The 24,355-nt window shown below is 37.6% G+C and overlaps 1 protein-coding gene across 2 annotated transcripts in view; it reads left to right on the top strand.

Moving 5' to 3' along the window:
* Nucleotides 1–19,029, top strand: part of LOC122410628 (uncharacterized) — a 141,977-nt gene extending 122,948 nt beyond the window's left edge. Inside the window, exons 4-5 of one of the 2 annotated variants that reach the window (XM_043418911.1) lie at nt 10,354–10,488; nt 13,177–19,029. In XM_043418911.1, coding sequence (XP_043274846.1) covers nt 10,354–10,488; nt 13,177–13,190 — 149 coding nt within the window. In that variant the 3' untranslated portion in view covers nt 13,191–19,029. Of the gene's footprint in view, nt 1–10,353 lie in introns of both variants that reach the window. The other variant, XM_043418912.1, reaches the window with a different exon arrangement.
* Nucleotides 19,030–24,355: the final 5,326 nt, after the last annotated feature.

Raw genomic sequence — 24,355 nt, 5'->3', positions numbered from 1 at the left:
CGTGATGCAATAAAAATCTGAAAAAATTCAACAACATTTGGAAAGCTATGAACAACAATTATCAATAATAATATTGCCCAAAAGTTAATGACAAATTGTTTAAACAATTAATTATTCAATCATTTTGCGGTGACCTATTATTTTTTTTTTACGAATCATATGTGTCTATTTTTCCGAATGCTCATGAATTTTTTCAGAATTTTCGTGGATTTTTGCAATTTCTTGAAAAAATTTTGAAAAATTTGAATTTTGGATATGTTTTAGAAGACATATTTACCATCAGTTTTGTAAAGTCTCAAGGTTACTGGATCAAAAATGTACAAATAGAGCCACTTAAAAAATTGAAAAAAGGGAATTTCAAAAATCCGCGAAAATTCTGAAAAAAATCATGAGCATTCAGAAAAAAATGCGCACATTCGATTCGTAAAAAAAAACAAGGGTTTACTGTAAAATTGTTAAAAAATTATTTAGTTAAACAATTTATTAATAACTTTTGGGCAATATTATTAATGATAATTGTAGTTCATAACTTTCCAAATGTTGCTGAATTTTTTCAGATTTTTATTGCATCATGAAGTACGGAAATTCCGATCAGGTACAATTTATCGGCTGGGCTATCCATCCAGAAATACCTTAAAAAAAGTAGTTCTACCATACAATTTTTAAGATATTGCAAAAGTTAAAGGTGTCTTCATCTGAACACATGGCAATCGTCAAATAAAAAATGTGTATCGAAATAACTCGAAAATGGTTCTTACGATTTTGATTTCAAACAACACAGTGTTAGAGTATCTTCTGAAGAAAAAATTAAAAAAAAAAATAGTATATTACGACCCTAGGCCCGAAAGTTGGATTTCCTGGCATGTGCTATATGAAGGCCGAGGCGAAGCCGAGGCCTTCATGTCGCACATGCCAGGGCATCCAACATTTGGGCCGTGGGTTGTATACTATTTTTCTTGATCCCGTAGCCGAAAGTACGTTCAATAATTACTAGCAATTGCGAGGAGGGGGGGCGGGCATTAAAAACATAAACAAAAAGTAATAAAACACACACAAAATATCACACAATGATACAACAATATTATTAGTACAAATAAATAATTCGTTGATACATGTCTGATTCAAAGTCCCATGATAGTTAACAATTTTTATATATGAATATTTCCCGCTATACTTGACAATTTATATGAATATGTGCTTTCCTATGAACCTGGAATTTGGCAATACAACATTATTCCGGACGACCATATTCATTTTATTAGTTCGGTTGCATTATTTTCTGTTTTCGCATCTGAACGAACAAATGTATGTTATTCGTCCGGGTTCATGGCAGTATAGCGCATAACATGAATGATAAAAGCTACGCTATACGCGCCCGCTTGAAGCAAATAATAATGATACTTGGCAACGAATAAACAAAATCATGGCAACGAATACAGGCTTCACATTCATATATCGAAATGTTAAAGGATCACCGGCCGCAAAAATATCGTCAGAGCGCACTGAAGTTAGCCGAGTTAGCCGGCCACGAAAAATGCTCTTCCCGGCCTGAAATGCGGCCGGAAAGTGCGTACTTTCGGCTAGGGGAGCAAGAAAACATGATTTACCGTCTAGTATTTCAGAAAAAAATTATTGTAATAAAAATCGTATTAGAATTTTAGTAGGAGAATTTCGAGGTTCGTGACGTGGCAACGCCGTCGCGTGAGACAAGCCATGATTACCACTATACTTTAGGACGCTGCGCTCGTCTCAGACTGTGTACAGTGTTGGCACGATTCATGCGCTCCTGAGCGTTCATTTGTATGTTCGTATATGTGCATACGGCATGAAGTGTATTCTGGCAGGGGCGTACGCAGAAGAAAAAATATAAAAATTCCAAAATCACGAGCAATTATGAAATTTTAATGAAATATCGTAAGCATATATTTTTTTACTGATCATTAACGATAATTTGAATGATTTTTGGAACATATTTCACAACGAATAATGCTCACACAGGAAGGGGCCTGCACCCTATTTTTTATACGGCACTTAGCTATCGAACTACTTTAAGGTTGTTTAGAAGCAAGGGTGGGGATGGATCAGAGTAGGAGAGATTTTCCTATGCTTATACATTGAGCGCCGTGGTTATTTTTTTTTATGCCTCGCAGGCTATCGACGCATGAGTTTTTTTTAACTCGAAAATTATGATTGAAATTCACATAAAATGGGGATTTTACCGATGTTATTATAATATCTCAGTTTTGCTCAATCTTAAATGATTAAACATTGCGATAATGAAAAATCTTGAAATTGGAAAAAATTGCGGTAACGTTGGGGCTCTTTTGTCGTTCGGTTCCAACAACGTAAGCTTGAAGTTCGTTACCAGCCCGGAGTACACATGTAGTACCATAACCTCAAAAAATTACACAGCGGTGAAATGTTTTGATGGATTGATTTAAGTGATTTACCCATTCCATTTTATTCCATTATTCGAACCTCATTTTTCCCAACGTTTTTCAAACTTCAGTCGATTACAAAAACATAAACAAAATAAATTGTATGTATTTTTCGGTTTTTTCAAATTTTTCAAATTTTCCGCGCGAATTCGATATCCACACTCGCTCAGTCCTTCCACCCCTTCTTTGTCTCGAAAGTCCGGCGTTGCCATGCCTGTCATATGCTCGGCTGTTCCAAGTAAATTTTGACGCGATTTATAACGCACATGTTGCAATTTCTCCGAAGAAAATCTCCAAAGACCAATAATTTTGATTTTGATCGACGCAGAAAACTTCAAAGAATATTCTCTTAGTTTTTATTACTGAGATCGTACACGGCTCTGTCCATTAGCTTCAAATCGATTTAAAATTCTACACATAGTTCCAATGTTCAACTAAGCACTGTAAAAATTAAAAAATTTTGTCACAAAGCGTGATTTGCTTCTAAACAATCTTAATCCTTTCGATCTCTAGTCTACGGTTATTATCAGCCGCGAAAAAGAATTTGATTTTAGGATATCCAAAACGTGCTTTTATAACTCAACAATTTTACAAACGAGTTTAAGGAGTTTCGGTACAGGCGATACAATGTTGCCATGCTAAACCATGCTGAAAACATAAAAAATTTCAAAAAGTTCAGAATTTTATAAAATTTGGCGAACATATTCTTTAGTGCCAAATTTAACAATACAAATCTTTTAAGATTTTTCTTCTACACAGTTATCGAATAATTGATCACTAAAGTTCACGTGTATAAGCATAGTGTTTTCATATAAGGTATACATTCCGGGCATAAGAAATCTGCTTTAATGCGTAATTACTCGATAACCGGGTAGAAGAAAATTTTGAAAAAAATTGTGTTTTCGCAATTGATATTGAAGAACATTATCACCAAATTTGATCAATTTCTTAATATTTAGACTTCTGTACCGAAACTCCTTAATTTTTCTGACAAACAGTCTCCACCCTCGAATCAATGTAACAAATATTCTGATTTGGCTGAAAGTCTCAGTAAGACCGGCCAACAGGAATTATTGAAGTTTGAATAACATTGGCAGACTTTGTGGAAGGTAAATGTATTGTATGATCGCCCATTGTCTCCGTGTTCTAAAATTGGAAAAGAAAGTTTGAAAAATGTAACAGAATTGAATAAAAATTCTGTTTCCGTCCAGGTACGCAGTGATCGAGTTTCATGTATGAAGATTAAAACTACCTAATTAGATTTATTTTTCTTGGCACTGATTCAACTGACTTTGGTATTGTTTCCGGCAAATCCAGTGTAGCGAGGATTGCCTGCTACGACGTGGCATGTGATAGCTCATACATTGAAAGTGAATGGCACATGCGTGATGATGGAAAAGCAATAGAACTCATGATGGACGGCATGCATATTGTGAATTTATGTTGTTAACAAGGTCGAAGAGGAGACAAAGAGAAAGGGAGAGACAGAGGGAGAAGAGACAACGTCTCATAAAGGGAAGGGGCTGTAGTTTGGTGGATGATTCGCTATGAGAAGGAAACTACAAGAGGGAGCTGTGTTTTACTGCACCAAAGAGTTCGGCCTATAATAGTTCCTCTATCCCGCTTTCATTGAATACAATTTGCGTCAAATCCCAGCGTGGTCATGGGTCGAGAGAGAGACACGATAAAAGTGATTTATAGGACGTACGTGACTTATCACAGATCGACAAGCAGAGCCGCAGACGTTATTCATTCGCTACGGTCTCGTCGCCTGGCAATTCGTTTCGTCTCTCTCCGTTCCTCTTCCACTTATCCTTCGGTATTTGCCTTAGCCATTATTCCGTTTTTTTGTTCGTCTTCCCAGTTCGAAACCACGTCCAGTAGATTAATAAAAGATGAGCGACTCGCGTTGCCTCGAACACAAATCCTCTTTTTTTTACATTCCTTTCGAAGAAATGAAATTTAAATCTTTTTTTCTTTCCCTTCGAAAAAATGGAATCCCTCCTTCGTCACGAGTTTTTATCTGGACGATAAAGAAAATAGCAAATTTTGAGTATCGTCAACAGCGGAAACGTGCGAATGTACGCGGGATGAGAACATTTTTTAAATGAAAACATTCATCCCTTTATCGCGAAAATTTATACCTTTGTCATGAGGCAGCGTTATTCAAATTTTTTATGCATTTTTCATTGCGCAGCGGCAAGCTTAATCTTGGAATTTTAAATTACTTTTAATATCTTACGTTGTAAGCGTCTTATTACGTAATATTTTCATTCTGTTGACTAAAAATGTTATAGTAAAAAAAAGCTCGGATGCTTTAAGAGCGTGATATTCTTCCAGAATAAGAAGCATCGAATTTTTTTATTACTTTCTTTCAAAAAAATGAATATTTTTTTCCATTATGATTACTTTTTATCAAAACATCCACTTTTATACAGATTTAATAATAGACAAATTTAAGATTTAATGTCGCCGCTTGAACGAGACTTGAATACGTTGAATATTTGTGGCACTCGGCCAATAGAAAATTTTCAATTTAATTCATTCTCCCGTTGGCGTGACTCTTTTTTCCTGTATCACTTCACCCTTCATAAGAAAGATGTGATATTTCAGCTTACCCAAAAAAAACGTGAAACTATGAAGTTTTAATGAAGAAAAAAAAATAGAGATTCCCTTCGAACACTGAAAAAACGACAATAAAATTATTATCATTACAATTTTGAAAATGCTCTCTTTGATCCGAAATTAAGGTCGATCCCCTACGACAGTCCCAACCAAAAGTTATGTAGCATATCAAAAGGGTTGATAATTCGTTCGGTTCGTAATCAATAGCTTTATAAAGACCCTATATACGTACTCGATGCCAGCAGATATAGTACAAATATCATTTGCTTTCGTAAAATTTATTCTAAAAGTATTATTGATCTGACATCGCGAGTAAATTTTTTGACGGAACTATCCGGGCTACGCTTCGACACACAGAAAAGGTTGCGTATATACAGACGACATTCGCTTGTTCGCTTGCAAAATATATCGTATGCAGCCTAAACCTTCGCACTTCTCGAGACTATATCTGTCAAACTAGATGGTTAATCACCTTGATTTTTTTTCACAATATCTGTGATATCCTGCTCTAGCTCCTCCTCGTTTTTTATAAACTTCCTAATTTTAGTACTAGCGGTAGAATTAATAATGCGCTGTTTGCCTATGCATGGTCCATATGTTACGTGTCAAGGTAGGAGTCGCGCGACAATCGATATTAGACGAACTCGTGATTTTTAAATTATATCATTTTTACGTGATAAACTTTCATATGGCTAAAGGATTTAATAGGTTACCTACCGAAGATTATATCAAGAAATTTACGATCAAAAATAGAAATATAACACGGCATCGTATGAGAAACCCATCCCGCAAACACTATGATTGCAGAATTCATTTCCTTATCGATTAGATATAGTTTATGTTAAAATTGCTCCTCATAGATTATATTACAAAGATTCTAATGTGACCATAAAAATATAGGGCCATCAACTAATTCGAAGAGAATTTTTAAAATAATCTCGATGAAAACTCAGAAAATGGCAGGAGATCGACTGCCATGAAGTGGCTCGATATACTTGGCAACGTTAAGAATGTATACATATATATTTACTTTTCGTGATAGCCGGCGAGTTTGCAGGTTAGGATATCTTTCGACTGTCAGGTGGGAACCGATATATATATGTATATATTGAAAAACCGAGTCAAATAAGCAATCATAAGATATTTCTAATCATAAATTATTAAATATGATCTTGTATAAATTTATACGAATACAGTTAAAATTGCCCCAAGATTTATTCAATACAGAAAACCTTTCTTATAACCTATTTTATTTGGACGATTAATAAATAGTCATTTGACCATAGAGTCGCACGACTCTTACCTTAATTGAGTCAACTTCAATTACATATATCCCGGGTTCGGTATGGTGAAACTTGTTAAAATTTTATAGAGGTGTTGTTCATATATGTTAAACAATACGTATGGCAAATTTAAATAATTTCCTAATTTAACTGTCTCGTGGAGGAACCACCTTAAAAAATATCGACAGCCTTATAAATAACGGGACATGTGAAATATTCAAGGTGACAGTGGCACTTGGCCAATTGCAACGACCAATATACTTTATTACGTAATACGCTATTTCCGCTGACTAAGGACGTTAAATTTATCTCTAAAAAGCTTAAAAGAACTCGTCGCTAAGCCGTAAATTAAACGGAGTAAAATATCGCCCCCCTCTCCCTTGTTTTCATTCATACTAAAAATTTCAGAGCAGAAAAAAAATGGAAACAGTAAGACGGCAAAAAAATAAACGAATGCTTCAAGCAGCCCAACGAGGTTCGTCAGAATTTTATTCGCTCGTCGATTCATACGCGAACAGTAATTGAATTCATTTCACGTAGTTTGAACTCTCAATGAAAAATTCATTTCTCACGTTCAATCAAGCATTTTAAATACACGATCGAAGTAATTGGAGCTTCAAAGCTCTCACGTGATTCTTGCTTTTCTCGCAATTTAGTAATCGTAAAAAAACTCCCTCGTCCTCCGCGCCACGACCGTGCAAGTTGGATTTCTCGACTCCGTGCAAGCTTAAGACACTCCAGCTGAAAGAAAGACCGGACTGGAGTTCAAATTCCGAGTAATAGGTATTACACACGTAGCTTCATTTTCTCAACGACATTACGAGCCCTTTTCCCAAACGATTCTTTCTTCGTCTCCACACTTCCAATGTCCCGTCTGTCTCTTTTTCCTCATTAAAACGAATGGTCGAGCGATTACATTAACGAGCTGTAAAATCTTGATCGTTCGCGCTTTCATGCAACTTCCCTCCTTTCCTCGATAAACTTTACTTAATCTGACTCTAATGTTTCAAGTAAAAACAAAACGATAGTAACCTTTCAGCTCGCATTCATTGTGATCATTTAATGGAATACGCGAGCCTCCATTCGTCATTAAACTTTCGAGTAAAACTGTTTTTTTTACGCCAAAAAAAACACCGTTTTTCTAATACAAAGTATACAGCAAAACATAAAGACCTTACGAAAGGTACATTTATCACCCTCCTATGGATTTCGTCACACACAAGAATTAGTGGAAACGACACAGCCGACGAAGCTGCCAAAAATGGAGCCACCAGTTCTAGCAACGTGATCCAAATCATCCCACTGATTATCACTGAATTAAAAAAAAAAACTATAAACCGAGAAACCGAAGAAAAATGCAATGACTCATGGCAAGCCGCGCCCCTCGCTAAACTCCATAGTATCAGAAACACCACATGGGACAAAGCACCTGGCAGCGCAGATAGAAAGGAGCAAAGCGTTATTGCACGCCTCCGGATAGGCCGCACCAAAGTCACGCGTACACGCCTCATCGAACGCAAAGTTGGCCCCAATTTGTGACACGTGCAATATAACCCCGCGGTAGAGCATAGTCGATTGTGCCAAATTTCAAAAGACATCCGCGAAAAAATAATCCTACCAAGTTCGCTGAAACTAGCCTTGACAACCACCGACTCATGTAGAAAAAAAACAATCAATTATTGCAAACAAATAGATGTGTACGAAAAAATCTGAAACAAACAGACAATCATGTATCACGATACAAATGAACTACACGCAATTGGCCTCAAATAATATAAAAACTGTATATAGACCATTCTTATACTACCATACTGTAAAAATTATGCATATACTTCAAAATGGTCGCCAATAATCTAGATATTGACGCGACCAAATAAGTAATTAAATAAAAAATAAAGAAATTAAAAAAACAACTGATTTTTCCGTTGAAAAATGCTGAGTAGGCTGCTCTCGTTTTCGATGTAAAATGATAACGTCACGCTTCTATCATCCCACACACTTCAATGCTAAATCCTCCTAAAACATTTTATCCTCAAAAGCTTTTAACCCAAAACTAGCTCGGTTAGAGAAAAAAAAACGAAAATAAAAGGGACACGATTTGAGAAACGTGACGATTCATAAAGCAAACTCCTCTTCTGCTTACGATTTTATGCTCTATTTATTCTCCTTATGACTGCCTTTTTTCTCTTATTTGTTTTTACAACTGGTTCATACTCCGGGTCACGGCAAAAGATAAGAGACAAAGCTCCCGCTCTCATTTTCTTTTCATCTGTATCTCCTCGGCGTTCGTCCTTCTATCTGTATTATTAAAAGCCGCTGTGAAACGATCAAAACTTTGGCAATCCCGTGGAAACACAGTTTTCCAACACAAATCAAAGCTCCGCCTAAAGTCTTGCGCCTTTTTCCTCCTCTGCCAATCGCGTATGTCACACCGAAGATGTCAAAAGTTGTTGAATATCGTAAGAGGGCGTAGAAATTTGCTGGCGGAAAATTGTCGAGCTCGTGTCTAACTGATTTTACCTTCTTCGCGTCTCGCGTTCATATTGCGAAAGTACAAGTCGAGGAACGAGGAATAGGCGTCCCCGATAAAACCTCAATGTATACTATATCCGTCTTTCGTGTGCCGCGCTGCTGCTGCCGCTGACGCTGCTGCTATAGAATTTATTAAATCCCTCTCTTTCGGGGCCCAAGTGTGCCAAACGCCATCCCATCAGAACAGTCGCGACGACTAGACCTACACAGATGGACAGACATTTCGTCCATTCGGAGAATGGATGGGAGTAAGAGAGAAAATTTGGAAAAGAGAAACGAGGCCGGATTTTCGAGGTGGAATCTCTTCTCCCCTCTTCCCGGTGTGTGTCCCTCAGGAACGTGTGTATCCACGAACCGAATCAACGTCATCGATTTCTGATTGCATCTCGCCCGCATCGCGTCCACTTTTCTCTTCTCTCATTCTCTCTTTCCCTTTTTTTCCAACTTTTACGTATCAGCTTGTCCGACCCTTCCACCCTTTTCGTTTGTGATTTTCGTCGTCACGCCACTGGCCGAAAAAAACACGATGACAAAAACCAGCGAGCAAAAGTAAAAGTAGAAAAGGATCGGCTGTTTGTGACTGACCGCAAGTGCGACATGCCCGTTCAACCGGTTTTTACCCTTTCGAACTATAAAATCCGAGTTTCACGTTTTTTTCAACTTACAAATTTTTCCACAGCCTCCGCAATTCAACTCCTTTTACCTGGTCATCCAAAACCTGCAAATTCATTTTCGGTTGAGCGCGATGTACGCAATAAACACAAATTCAATACTTTTCCACGTACGTTACCGCAGGATAATAAAAATAATATCATTTCTGAATTTTCCTTTGTATCGATTTCTTAAACGATACAAACGGGACGAGTTATCGAGGAAGAGTATTTAAGGGATTAAAGCCAAAAAGAGCTGAACTCCGACTCGATACTTTCACAACAATTTAACAATAACTTTATTTAAGAAGTTACAAATTCGAGATTTCATTGTCTCAAAACCAATCGTTACGATTCTCGTCAAAGACTGCCAATTTTCGGTTGATCGATCATTTTATACAATCAGGGATTTTCCCCCTCTCACGCGGATCCTAGATTTCCTTCTGAAAGTTTCGATGTTGACATCGATCGAGGGTCGACGCGCTCGTTCGAGAGCGTCGACGATATTTCGCCACCGTTGCATTTACGCTGAGAATGCTTAATTTATATACTCTTTATTTCGTGAGTGCGATTTACGGGCACAATATCATGAAAAATTTCAGCTTTCAAATGCTGTCAAAATTCATTGCTCTCAAGACGCGTGCACTTTTAAGATATCGTTGTGTCACACGAAACGATTTAATAAAAATTGACAAACTTGCTTCTTTCGTCTATTTTATTAAAACTAAACTCATGTTTATAAAGATGAAAAAAAAAAAAAAAAAAAAAAAGAAGAAGAGCCAAGAAAAATTGGCAGCTGACAAAATTGGACATGTCGTGTTACAGAGGTATGGAGCACGAGAACATATTGCTGCCAGGAGGAGGGTTGCAACTCCGGTCCTTCAATGAGATCGACATCGAACGTTCTATGGGCGTTTGGAATCTCGACGATCTCCATTATCCTCGGCTCGAGTGCTCTTCGTGGCTAACTCCGACCCATCTTTCATCATTTCAACGACATCCTAAAAAACTAAAAGAGAAGAAAGAAGGGACGAAAGAAAACCTCGAGCAGCAGCAACAACAACAGCAACAACAACAAAAATGAGGATAAAAATAAACCCACAAAATATATATAAAAATAATTATTATTATAATTCTACAGAGATACGGAACTCGTCGTCGCAACGTGTAACGAGATTCGTGAGTTATTGTCAGCTGTAGCAAGCGGAGATGTCTCGAGTTCCCTCAATCTCCAGCTCAGCATTTGTTATAATTATTATTACGATATTATTGTTATTATTATTATTATTGCGATTATAATGCTTTAGCCGATCATTCGGACAGAATATTCTGTCTTCCCTTCGAAGCTTTTCATCACGAGTCGTCTTAAGCCCCCCCGGCCCCGCTCCTTTCTCGCATTTGTACACTCACGTTATTAAACTTATAATATTAGAGTCTGAAATAACGTGAAAAAGCAACAGGACCGAATGAATATACATATAAATATCGATAAAACAAACACATATTTAAAATCATTCATTAATCGCGTTAGGTCTACCGTCGAGCGACGAAAGAAAAATAATAATTACTCTCGTTTAAAGTATGCATTATTCATTTTCAATCATGCACACTCGCGACTCTCGACAACGATGTGCGAGATCTGAGTGAGAGAAAAGAATAAAGGAAAACGGATAATGAAAAAAAAAAAAAAAAAAACAAAAGTTTGTAAATATAAAACGGGGGAGGGGTCGCGGCAGGATGGGAGAAAAGCACATTGATAATTGTCGTAATTTATTTCCCAGTAGATTCGTAAAAACGTTTTCACGTATGTACACATTAATATACACGAAATTCGGGCGTTCGTCGGCTAAAAGAAAAAAAAAGAGAAAAACCACATTGAGGGAAGAGAAAAAAACGTTTTACACGCTTGAATTTAATAAATCTTTCATTCGCCGTCGTATGTGCGCCGAGAATGGGCAAGATTTTGAGAAGCATTCATCAACGCGCCTGCGGCTTGAACGCGCTTCACTCGAGTTTTTGCACCTTCGGACCACTATTAATGTACCAGATTAATACCGAGAGAAAGAGAAAAAAGGAAAAATATTGGCGTTATATAGCGGTGCGTAGACGCGTGGAAACCGAACGAGAAATACAAATTTCACGTTTCCGTTTCGTGTGGATTCCACGGATTCGGTGAAGAGCACGTTGTGTTGTCAGTGCGGTTGCTCCGAGACAAGTTCACGAGAGTATGCAAAGGTGTGTACACAACATTCCTGTAAAGAGATACGAGCACGTGAGGCAGAGAGAGAGAGAGAGAGAGGAAGAGAAATCTGTACGGAAACACCGAACTCTCCTCCACCGCACCCAGGACCAGCTGCACTGCGGTATAACACTTTTACCGCTACTCTCCGAACCATCTCGTTCGACCGAACAGCCGTATATATTCCTACCAAGATACGACTACCTTCCCAACTACCAACGAAACGCACTGCTTGCTCTGCCATAAAACCTTCTCAAATGTCATACGAAAATGAGATTCCAAACAAAACTTGGGAATCTCAGCGGTAAAGTTGCCTCGAAAAATATCGAATATCGCAAAACGTTCGTTCTGTTATCGTTTTGTCTATTTCCTTGCGAGTTATTACATGTTTATGTGAAAAAAATAAACTTTTTGGAGGATTGAGTTTTTGTAATATCTCAAACACTTTTTCATTCAGTTAGGGATTCGACTGTTCGTTGAATCATTAAAAAAGTGCAGAGATTGATTACGATTCGTAATTCGCGTGAAGATTTTCCCTCGTAGCTCCGAAAAGTCGTCACCGAATCGATAAATTCGAGACTGTTCAAAGACCACTTAAATTTATTGAAAATCAATCGTAATTACAGATCTTGTTACACGAGCTTCGTAAATCATTTTCTCCCTTGGTTCAAACGGATCGAAAAATTCCGAGATTGTGGACAGGTGAGGAAGAACAAACCCAAATCAGTAACGACGACATTGGCCAATGAAATCGCGATCGATTATGAATATCCGTGTAAAAATCTCATGCTCGCATGCTCGCACGCGGTTCAGCTGAATGTCGAAGGTTGTTTTAGCCTACCGACGCCGAGTCGCGAGGCACTCGAGAGCTCTTTCACAGAACGACGAGAGGAAATTTAAAAAAAGTAAAAACTTAGAGAGAGAGCGAAGAAACAACGTATATGAGTATAAAAAAAAGAAAGAGGAAATGATTTTTTTTTTCTTTTTTTTTTTTCAAAAGGCTCGCAAACCTCGTCGTACTTTCAGCTTATGCACAGGCTCGCCGATGAATGCCCAGCAGCCCCGGTTACACGTACTTTTTAAAATCGTAAGCTTAGTATTGATTACACGCAGCCGCAAGCAATCACACGAAATGAAGAATTCACACGCAGACAGGAGTTGGAAAAAAAGCACGAATAAAATGGAATTTGAAGAAAAACGAAAACGAATTCAAAGTCGACGCCCACGTAAGCTATGCACGATTAATATAATATATCAATTATCCATACACTACTATTAAAAACTACCATTACCTACTACTTACTTAATTGCTACTTAAATATCAATGAAATAAACTACTAATAATAATTTACATATTATTGCGACTTAAAAATTAAAAAGAAAACGAATAATAAATATAGAACAAAAAGCGATTGCATACTGAGCGAGGAATCTTACGAAAATGGTTGACGACGAATGCTTGAACAACACGACTATGTTGAAGCATTACTTTGACAAAAATGAGAATCATGAAATTACTTGCGAAAAAAAACGCATTCTAACGTTTGTGTGGGAAAGCTATGAAGTTTTACAACCGATTCCATCTCATTCGATGATTCTCCATTTTCGAAAGCTCTTGGCTCTCCCTCTCTCTCTCTCTCTCTCTCTCACTCTCCCTCCCTATTTGACTCTCCACAGTCCTATACATCGAGAAACGATATTTGAAATTTTCGTAAAAGTGTCAATTAACTTTGTGAAAATGAAAGATTCTCGAAAATACGAAACTTGGTCGAATTTTCAACATAATCTTCCAGTTGAATATTTTTTTTCTCACTTTTGTCAGAGATACCAAGAATGATGAAAACTGCAACGAATTTTTGGCTTGGCAATTGTCACAGCCTCGTCATTAACATCAGAGACAATAACAGCCTTGTGAAAAAAGGCCCGTTCTACAAAAACTCGTCGAAGATTTTTCTTTTCGGACTTGGGAGAGGGAAAATAGGAGGGAATTTAAAAAGAAAAAATATATGACTAAATTGATAATAAAAAAAAAAAAAAAAAAAAACTTTGATCACAGTGTCGCGCCATATTGAATAATCGAGACTCGCGTATCGATTCATTTTAAAGACATAAACGCATCGTAGATCGATGATAGATTATTACGATAGTTATTATTAATTTTGTTATCATCATTATTATTATATATATTATATATACATAAATATATATTATATAAAAATTATTGATATTATTACCAATGATCGTAGCTATAACGAGAAATTAATTGCTTCATTAGCGTTAATCAGCGATTATTCATAAATACAGAGCTACCAGTTGCACACAAGTTTCACTCCCTTTCCAGCATCCTTTTTCCTTCCCCTTCCGTCGATACATCGAGAAAATGGAGAAAAATAAAAAAAAATTCAATAAAACCAACAAAAAAAAATGTAACTAGCGTTCGCGTAATTATATATACTTATCCGTTATATATGCCAAGATCCAATTAGTAGATGCGGTGATATGTCTGTACGATTGGCGCCCACATTGCCAGATGGAAGTTACACACTCGGAACCATACACGACATTTGTACGTAAACAAACGAAAAAACCAAATAAAGAAACTTCAAAATAAAAGGAGTCGATCGCGTGTGAGGGAAAAATGAGTTTGGGGCATATTCACTAATAAGAAACCTCACAACCAACCACGTAATCATGGAAAAATCGTGAAGATAATATCTATTAGGGTGATGCAAAAAAAATCGATTTTTTTTCTCAAAGCTCCAACGGAAATCGTTGGAACAAAAAAAAAGTAATTTTCTCAAAATTTCAAATTTTCAAAACATTTTTTAGATAGCGCTCAAGCCGCTTTTCGATATTTTATTATTTTTTTTCTCAAAAATCGCGTAGCGAAAATTATTTTTTTGCTCTCATAGCAGAAAGTGTTAGTGCTCGATGGAATCATAAATCTAATAAAATTTTGTCACTCTCAAAACTATTTTATGGCTACCTCGCATAATTTATTTATTTTTTTCTCTGTGTTTAACTATAAATTATGAGATGAAAAAACTTGTGGCTACAAATAACTATTCTTGTCGTCCTTCCCAAAAAGGCGTGAAAGTATTTTGCAAAAAGAGTTTTTCAAAATTTTGCCGAATTCAAATGATCTATGTTAAAGTCTGGTATTTCACCATTTCATAATTTGGGAATTTTCTAGTTTTCTCGTGCGTTATAAAAATTAGTAAAATATTTTGACTGTTTAGATTGACTTGACTTTTACTGTTTACAATCAAACTATTTGAGTTTGTACAGTATGACAACTTTGTACAATAGACCTATTTCGATCTTGTTAATTTAATTTTTTTTCTGTACTTGCAAAAATGATGAGACCGATTGGAAGTTTGATGAAAATGAAAATGAAATGTTGAGATGATGGAAGTTTGATGAAAAATATTTGCAATTTTGCATGTATTGGTCTCCATTTTTTTTTTAACAGAATTCGGTCAAAATATTTAAATAATTTTTATAACGCACGAAAAAACTAGAAAATTTACAAATTTTAACGTTTTCTGCGATGAAACATCAGAATTTGAAATAAAGAATTCGGCAAAACACAGCTTTATTTGGCATTTTGTCATTTTTGTACGATGCCCTAGCAAGTTTTCATATGCATAAAGTATATATCTGTATGAATAATACAAGAAAATTGAAATCGATCGTTTGAGAAAACGCAAAAATATTTATTATAACACAAAATTTTCGAAATCTATATTTTTGCAAAATACTTTTACTCCTTTTTTGGAAGGACGACAAGAATAGTTATTTGTAGCCACACGTTTTTTCATCTCATAATTTATAACTAAACGTAGAGAAAAAACAGAAATAAATTATGCGAGGTAGCCAGCATAAAATTGTTTAGAGAGTGACAAAATTTTATTAGATTTATGATTTCATGGAGCACTAACACTTTCTGCTATGAGAACAAAAAAAAACATTTGCTACGCGATTTTTGAGAAAAAAAAACAAGAAAATATCGAAAAGCGGTTTGAGCACTATGTGAACATTTTTTTTAATCCGAAATTTTGGGGAAATCACTTTTTCTTACGAACCATTTCCGTTGGAGCTCCGAGAAAAAAAAATATCGATTTTTTTTGCATTACCCTATAATATATACACAAATGTATATTGCTTGCCTCGATTAATCACATCGTTTTGTAATATTTGTAGTCAAGACGAGAATCAACAATCATCGCTCATGCCATGATCGATCCTAATTTCTGGTCATCGATCATGATCTCATTCGCTCCTTCTCTGCAGAGAATCTGCCTGAATCGTTCGTTCAAATCTGTTCGACTTTTCCATATCGCTCTACGAATGATCGGCGTTCATTTCAAGTTTATGTCAACAATCACCGCAACGAATATGTTGTTACGAAATTGTGCGATGGAGGATGTGCACGAGAGGGGAATAAAATGGTTAGACCTCGAAAAAAAAACTCGATACTTTGTGTTATCAGGTACGGAAATTGAACAAGAAAAAGAACAAACCGATAATCATACGGTCTTCATCGCACACAGGGCAAAACGCTGATATTTGGAACACGAAGTTTGTTACAAAAATAACCGGGTTTGATCTTGTAGCTGCACTCTCGACCGGTCCAACCAAGCCACAAAGAGCTCCGTGACATTTTCCCAACGGGCGATCTCGTGGTTTCTCTCTCCCTCTCTTTCTGTACGTGACAATTAACCATTCCGAAACACGAATAGGCCAAAGTACACTATTGACGGTTCGAGCCCAAACCCTCGCTGCCCTCCTCCTTCTTTTTCTCCCTTTCATACGTTCTCGTTATATACACTCTCCACGCAAAATTCACCGTTGAATCAACAGAAATTCATCATCGAGTTTAAACGCGGTTCCTACAAAACGTTCCAAAACGAAACACTCGTTTCTATAATCGACCTTCGCTTTTCGAAATAACTTCCCCGACTATTACGATCTTTTGTACTTCTCAAATGACAGAAACGACTGTGAATTAACGACCGATGCTTCCTTCCGTAGCAATTAATTCTCTCCAAATTGAGACAATTGTCATCAAATACTCGATCCCTTTTTCCAACAATTTTCGACGGGAAAAATTCCGGATTTTTCTACTTCCCACATTTCCGATGCATTGGGTAAAAAAAACTTTGTTTACTGAAATACTTTTTAGGTGAATAAGTGAAATATAATGTAAAACGAATTTTCTCTCGGAAAAATTCAATTAAACGGTGTTATCGTTAGTTTCATAGTGTCTTCCATCGCGAATAGATCGCTTCGTCCATTCGTCGCCTTCTTTAAGGTAATACTGTACGGCATACTGGTCAAATGAGTGCTAAATTTTCAAAACGCATTTAAATTAAACGTATTGTTAGTGAATTTGTATTATAGCATATTGTAACAATATAGAAAACGACAGTTTTGCAAAACCATCAGCTGATGAATGCGAATTTCCGCGATGACACATTTTCACTGGTATTTTACAAAGAATTATCTGTATTTTCCAACCGATTTTATTGCACCACGTCTCATTTTATTCCTCAGCTGATCCTCTACGACTTTCCCACATAAATTTTCAGTGAAATTCATTCCTTTAGAAATGATTAATGAAAAAGTGTTCTTGCCTAATGAACGATTAGCTGCAACAGTGAAAAGTTTAAGTTAAAAAAACTACATGGTGGATTCGTAGAGGATGAGTAAAGAAACAAAATGAGACGTGGTCCAAGTCGGTCAAAAAATGCAGATAATTCTTTGAAAAAAACCAGCAGAAATGTGTCATCGTCGAAATTTGCATTTGCCAGTTGACGGTTTTGCAAAACTATCGTTTTTCATATTTTTACATGTTAATAAGATACCCTGTGATACGAATCCACCAACAATGCGTTTAATCGGTACGTTGAATTTGGTATAAAAGCGTTTTGAAAATTTAGCACTTATTTGACTAGCACACGGTAGAGTAGTTACCCTAATCAGAGACTCTGCTTACTCTCATTTACGCAGTACCCTCGTGACAATCGAAGTGGTGCTGGACCTGGTAACGTGAACGTGGCGTTTGTTACCAAGTTGCTTCTCTGTTTTTCACGCGCGCGTCGTCCGATGCAAACTAATTTTTGTTACTCTTGTCCCATGTCTGCGACGGCGTTGTACACGGATACGTGTATATAGAGAACTTGGTGGCATGAAGCTGCGGAGACACGATAACGAAACGCTGACGTTCGAGGGAAAGCTCATCCCTCTCTTTTTCTTGATAGTCGAGTGAAGATATAAGAAAAATAGGATTGGAAAACGGAGGGGCGGGAAGTGTGGAGGCAAATGAGCAAAGATCGGTCCCCAAGGACGAGTTGTGATTTCTGTGGAGATCGTAAAACTGGAAGCAAAGTGAAGATCGAAAGAGGGAGCGAGAAAAAGAGAGAGAGAGAGAGAGAGACAAAGTTCCGGGGTCGTAAATGCGAAGATTGTGTCACGAAAGAGCTGGTGCAGCTACGCTCGTCGCTCCAAATTATCCGGAAGGGCACCGCGATTCTCCGCCTCATTTTTTCTCTTCGTTTTAACTCGCATTGCATTTGTTTGGATGAACTTTGAATACGAAAACGGTAGAAAAGAGTGGAGTGCGTATGAATCGTCTAAAAGTAAACATAAATTTAAGCAAGCATATGAAAAACGACAAAAACCAAACGACTAAGGGAAAATTAGCTAACAAATACCCTCGATGAGGGAACACCGCGAAGCAGTCTGATTGATAGCATCTTTCTACGAAACATGCACTTTAACAAATATTATTCGCCCTTCAATTCGCCGTGAATCGAATTCAAACCTCGAGGTCTTTGACTCTCTTGAACAGAATAAACGCTATAAAGAAAACACACACACACACACACTGAAAAGGAGGAACATAGAAAAAAACTGACACTAAAGCCGATGTTGACCAAATTCGCAACGAATCATTTAACTTTGTACACTTCGCGGTAGTGTTTCGAAGCGATCGAGATACTGATATCCGCGTAGTGCTACGTCACTTTAAATTTTTAGCATTTTTAGGACGATAAACGAAAAAAATAAATAAAATGTGACACTAAGAATTTCGCAATATAGTAAAGAGAAAAAGTGACTAAGAAGCGATGAGAAAAAATATACAGGACGAAAGAATACAGTGAATTATAGATCTATAAGCAGAATTATCATACATATGTACTTATGTCAAAGTTGTACATTTATAATAGACCCGCAATAAAAATAATATTGAAAAAACATACGCTGAGCGTTGTGTGTATCCGTGTGTGCGGTGCGTATGAGCGCATTAAAAAGAATCGCAAGTTTGTCGTGCGACAAAATCTCGACGAAAATCAAATTAGTGCGGGGTCCGTCTGACTATCGTTTAACCGGACTACTGCAGTCCCTCGAGCATCCGAGCGACGCTACCGTATCGTACTACTGAACTCTGGCCAGCGGCGTCTGACTAATTATTTACCTGAAACGCTATGACTCTCTCTCTCTTTCTCTCTCTCTCTCTTTATTTCTCTGTCTCTTTCACCTGTTTGCACTCAACGTAACAAACTTCTTACGATCGGCATTTATTTTAGAATTAGTACGCTCTGTTGTGTTTATGAATGTCACAGAGCGCACGAATTCTTCGATAAGTGTCATCGACTTCTAGCAACGATGGGATCAAGACGATTGCATGAACATTTTCAATGCCACGTAACATTGGCAAGATCGCTCGAGGTAAGCAGCTCTGCTTTGTTATTTTCTTCTACTTACGTATGATCGATTTGTTAAGGTTGTTCAATAGCGAAACCCGATTTCCTACGGAAATTTTGAAAAAAATATATGGTGCGCAGAAAAATCTCACGAATCGATTTAAAGAAAGTAGTTCTACCATACAATTTTTCAGATATTGCAAAAGTTAAAGGTGTCTTCATCTGAACACATGGCAATCGTCAAATAAAAAATGTGTATCGAAATAACTCGAAAACGGTTCTTACGATTTTGATTTCAAACAACACAGTGTTAGAGTATCTTCTGAAGAAAAAATTTAAAAAAAAAGCATGATTTACCGTCTAGTTTTTCAGAAAAAAATTATTGTAATAAAAATCGTATTAGAATTTTAGTAGGAGAATTTCGAGGTTCGTGACGTGGCAACGCCGTCGCGTGAGACAAGCCATGATTACCACTATACTTTAGGACGCTGCGCTCGTCTCAGACTGTGTACAGTGTTGGCACGATTCATGCGCTCCTGAGGGTTCGTTTGTATGCTCGTATATGTGCATACATCATGAAGATGTATTCTGGCAGGGGCGTACGCAGAAGAAAAAATATAAAAATTCCAAAATCACGAGCAATTATGAAATTTTAATGAAATATCGTAAGCATATATTTTTTTACTGATCAGTAACGATAATTTGAATGATTTTTGGCACATATTTCACAACGAATAATGCTCACACAGGAAGAGACCTGCACTCTATTTTTTATACGGCACACTTCGCTATCGAACTACCTTAAGTGAAAAACTCTATTAGGCCTATGTTTGGTTAGAATCTCTCAATTTCTTCGTTACATTTTTCCTTCCCTGAGACCCAAAAAAGTGGTGAATTCCATTTTTTTTGTTTACGATCTTTCTTGACAATATAGAAATGTTTTTATCTTCTTTTTTACAAGAAAAATCACGATTTTCGAGGATAAATGAGGGAAAAAAATATTCGCAAAAAGAAGCATGGAACGGGGGGTAAGGGTGAATAACCTTGATAGTTGGAAGAAAAAAAAATTGCTCCGCGGAAAGGAATAGATTCGGTGAATATTTCATTCTCTTGATTGGAACGACGCAGAACTCAAATAAAAGCGTCACAAATTCAGTGTCCAGTAGACTCTTTATTTCACCGTATTATAAGAGAAATTTCATTACGAATCACATTGGCGACTCATATATAGTATCGATTATCGATTTATATAAAAGTCTATCGTACCTCCTCTTGATTATCCCTATCCGTAGAGCAGAGTTTTTATTCGAGTTCAACGAAAAGGTAAGTTCCGCGACGACGTGACTGACGTCTAATAAATATGCTAATAACTCGAACCTCTCTCTCTCTCTCTCCTTCCGCTCTTCTCTTCTCTTCATTTCTTCTATCTTTTTTATAAACCGACACACGCGCCCAAGAGAGCCCATTGTCTTGGTACGTTTGCTTAACGCCTTCTTCAAATATAAGCCTGTCTATATTGATGTATGCTTTAAGGTCTTCGTTCTCGGTTTCAGGGCCTCGAAAATCCTCTCACTCAGCCTCATTCATTTATCGTCCTTTTCTCTCCACTTTTCTTCTCACATCCAAAGAGAACCTCGTCCCCGAGCTCAAGGGGGAGTGTTGAGAGTCCTTGGCTTGATCTTGGGAGCACACCGACAAACCTCACCGACTTTCTGCCGCTTCGTCTGTTTATTGGCACCAGGAACGATAGCCGAGGCGAACCTCCGCAATTATTGCATTATCTCTTTCTCACTCTCCTATTTCCTCGTTTTCCCTCCCTCCACTTTTGTTTGTTCAACGAAACATACATTGTGCACGAAGTTTGTGACCTTATTTTCTCGGCGGCGAGCCTTCCGCAAAACCTCTGGAGACGCTTCACCTTATCTCGAGTCTCGAAAGCAAAAGGAAGGGTCCAAATGTTGAACTTTTCTCGCGACACTTGTTATCACGGGAATTTCAAGCATTTTTTTCTACCAGCAGTGGAGAACGGCATTACGAAAGAGCTGCTAAACCACCGGGGATTCGGGGCTCGTGATCTTCACCGGGAAAACTTTTCTGTGCGTGCGCCGCGCTCGCATTCGTTTATACGGAGCATCAACCCCCAGCGCGGCTTGCTCACCCGAAAATAATTCATTCGAGCTTCAATAGTTTAGAATAGCTTGAAATAAACAACAGAAAACTCACCGCGTGCTATTAGGTCCAGGTTGGAAAGAGGGAACGAGAGAAACGTTAGTGAAAAAGAGGCATCAACGCAAACGGAGTTGAGAGAGTTTTTTTGCAGTTATTTTCGGAGCGATCTACCCAACTAGGTAACAGCCAGGTAGAGCAACGATTCCCGTGAATGCTGGTAAACGAGGCACATGGTGGGAAGCTCGTAAAGCTCGATTTGCGAAAGAGAATGCTCGAGCTAGAGACAAGTACCCGTTTTGTCCTCTGCTCGGCTACTCTATCGCATAGATGTGTACGGATATTCAACCGGAAATAGAAGGGAGAACAATGCGAGAACTGGTCGTTACTGCTCCTCGTTGGCTCTTCCTTCCCCGTGTGTTTTTCTCTCACACGCATTCAACCCGGTCATTTGTGCGAAGCTAAAGCGTGTACCAAGATCGTCGAGGACGTTTATCGGTTATCGTTTATCACCAGGCTAAGCGAATCGAGTCTCCGAAAGCCCATCTCTCTTTTTCTCCTTTTCTTGCTCTCTCTCTCTCTCTCTCTCTCCCTCGAGCTCCATCTCTTTCAGTGTCTCACTACGCTCTTGTCCTCATCGCTCCCTTAACCCTTCGATACTATTTGATCAACGTGTATCTCTCCCATCCTCTCAATACCCAAATCCCTCCGCTATGTACATTGCTCTACGTATATTACCTGAGCTATAGGTACAAGCCTACACGTGGTATGAATATGCAACTACGTATACAGTCACATGCGAAGGGATTGTGCTGGATGGACAGGCGTGAGAAGCCAACGACGCGTGTTGCCCCGCTCGATGACTGATCGACTATTGGGGAATTTGCTGGGCATTTCGCTCTGTCGTTTTGACCAACAGCATTGAGTTTAAGCGAAATCTATATACATTGGGGTGATTGAAAAGGAAAAAAACGTTCCTCAAAGTCGCGGGTGATTCTGTTAATGCGTGATAATGTCAAAGTAATTCTCTCAAAATTTGGGCGATCTAAAAATATTTTTAGAGGGGGCGCCAACGACGTTAAATTTTTTTCTTCCTTAGTGAATAACTGCGATTAAAAAATATTGATTGTTCGGTGTTGCAACGACATAAGTTAGCACTCGATCAAGAGTTGATTCACTCAAAATTTGAGCTGGTTTTTCTAAAGTTTTTCTCCCATTTTTCGTAAACGTCTCGAGATAAAAAAATGATTCGCTTTGTTTCGTAGGTTTATATGTTAACATGTGATGAAAATATTATTTTCTCAAAATTTGAATCGTCAGATAAATTTTTCAGAGGCGCCGCCAGTGGGATTTATATATTTTTTTCATTCCTCTGGCACTAACGATAAGAAATGAACAAGAAAATTTAACGTCGTTGGCACCTCCTCTAAACATTTGTTCAGATGGACCGAATTTCGAGAGAATTACTTTTTCATTATCTATAACATAATCACTTGCGAATTTGAGAGAAAAAAATATATTTTTTTTAATCACCCTATCTTTAGTGGTTTCTTTTTCTCACTGTCGGCCATACTCAATTTATTCGTGTAGCGATATCCTGTTTTTCTTATTCATCTGTGGATTGTGAATATAAGTATGAAATTTTTTGACAATTTATCGAATTATTCATCTTACTTTGATGTGATAAAAATTTACGAATTTCTCGGTTTGTATCAAAAACGTAGATGTTCGTAAACATCGATACAGCATCATTTGTTCAGGGAGCTCATACGTGAATACCGAATGAAGAAAATAAAATTCCGTAAGAAAATGTTTCATTCCTGTGTGTTTTTTTTCATGAAATTTCCTCGGAAAAACTAAGTTACCGGAGTCTATCGCGAAGATGCATTACTGCGAGGTGGGTTCATTTCCGTAGTAGAGCTTTTTCTGTTCCTTCGGATGGAACGGTTCTGCCAGAACTGCGCATTCGATACGCGTGTGCATTCGACGAGAGTATCGTACTGCACGACTGCCATTAATCTTTTCGATCCAATTTCTCGAACGACTGAAAAAAGGTTTGAGAGCGAAGTTCCATCCGAGTTTATCATTTATTAATAGCGACATTATTTACACCTTTGATTAATCGGTATTTATTCGAAACGTTTTTTCAATGTGATCGGTGCGACGAAGAATGAAAATACAACAATGTCCTTGTTTCAACATTTTATCATTTGTTTCCACGACTGAAGCTGTTCTTATCATTTTTCCTAATACCGCATCGTTCTAGTCTTGAAAACGTATTGGCAACGATGGCTAAGGTCACCGATGAAATAATCCTGCGAACAGGGCAAACCACAAGAGGATTTCTCTTTCCATTTACTCGATATTAAGTAGATTGATGAAAGCTATCTTTCCTTCTGCCTTTCTCTCTCTCTCTCTCTCTCTCTCTCTCTCTCTCTCTCTCTCTCTCTCTCTTCGACCTTTGCAATTGTTTAGCAATCGCCTCTCCGCGATCCGAGAGACACACACACATACAGACATACAAAAATGTACAAAAGCCATCGGAAATACCCTCCGGAGGTTACGAAGCTGAATTTCTCTATATACGTAGGAAACATCGGGCCATATCTCCCACCAAAACTACTTGCCAGCACACACAGGGCTGTACCACAGCATCCGCATTCATATACCACAGAGAAGCCTCTGGTAATATGGCCTGTTTCAGGATATACGT

The sequence above is a fragment of the Venturia canescens genome, chromosome 5 (genome assembly GCF_019457755.1).
Source record: "Venturia canescens isolate UGA chromosome 5, ASM1945775v1, whole genome shotgun sequence".
Classification (NCBI taxonomy): Eukaryota; Metazoa; Arthropoda; class Insecta; order Hymenoptera; family Ichneumonidae; genus Venturia; species Venturia canescens.
Note: the sequence above shows the minus strand (reverse complement) of the source record. Positions and strands in the feature narration are given on the sequence as shown.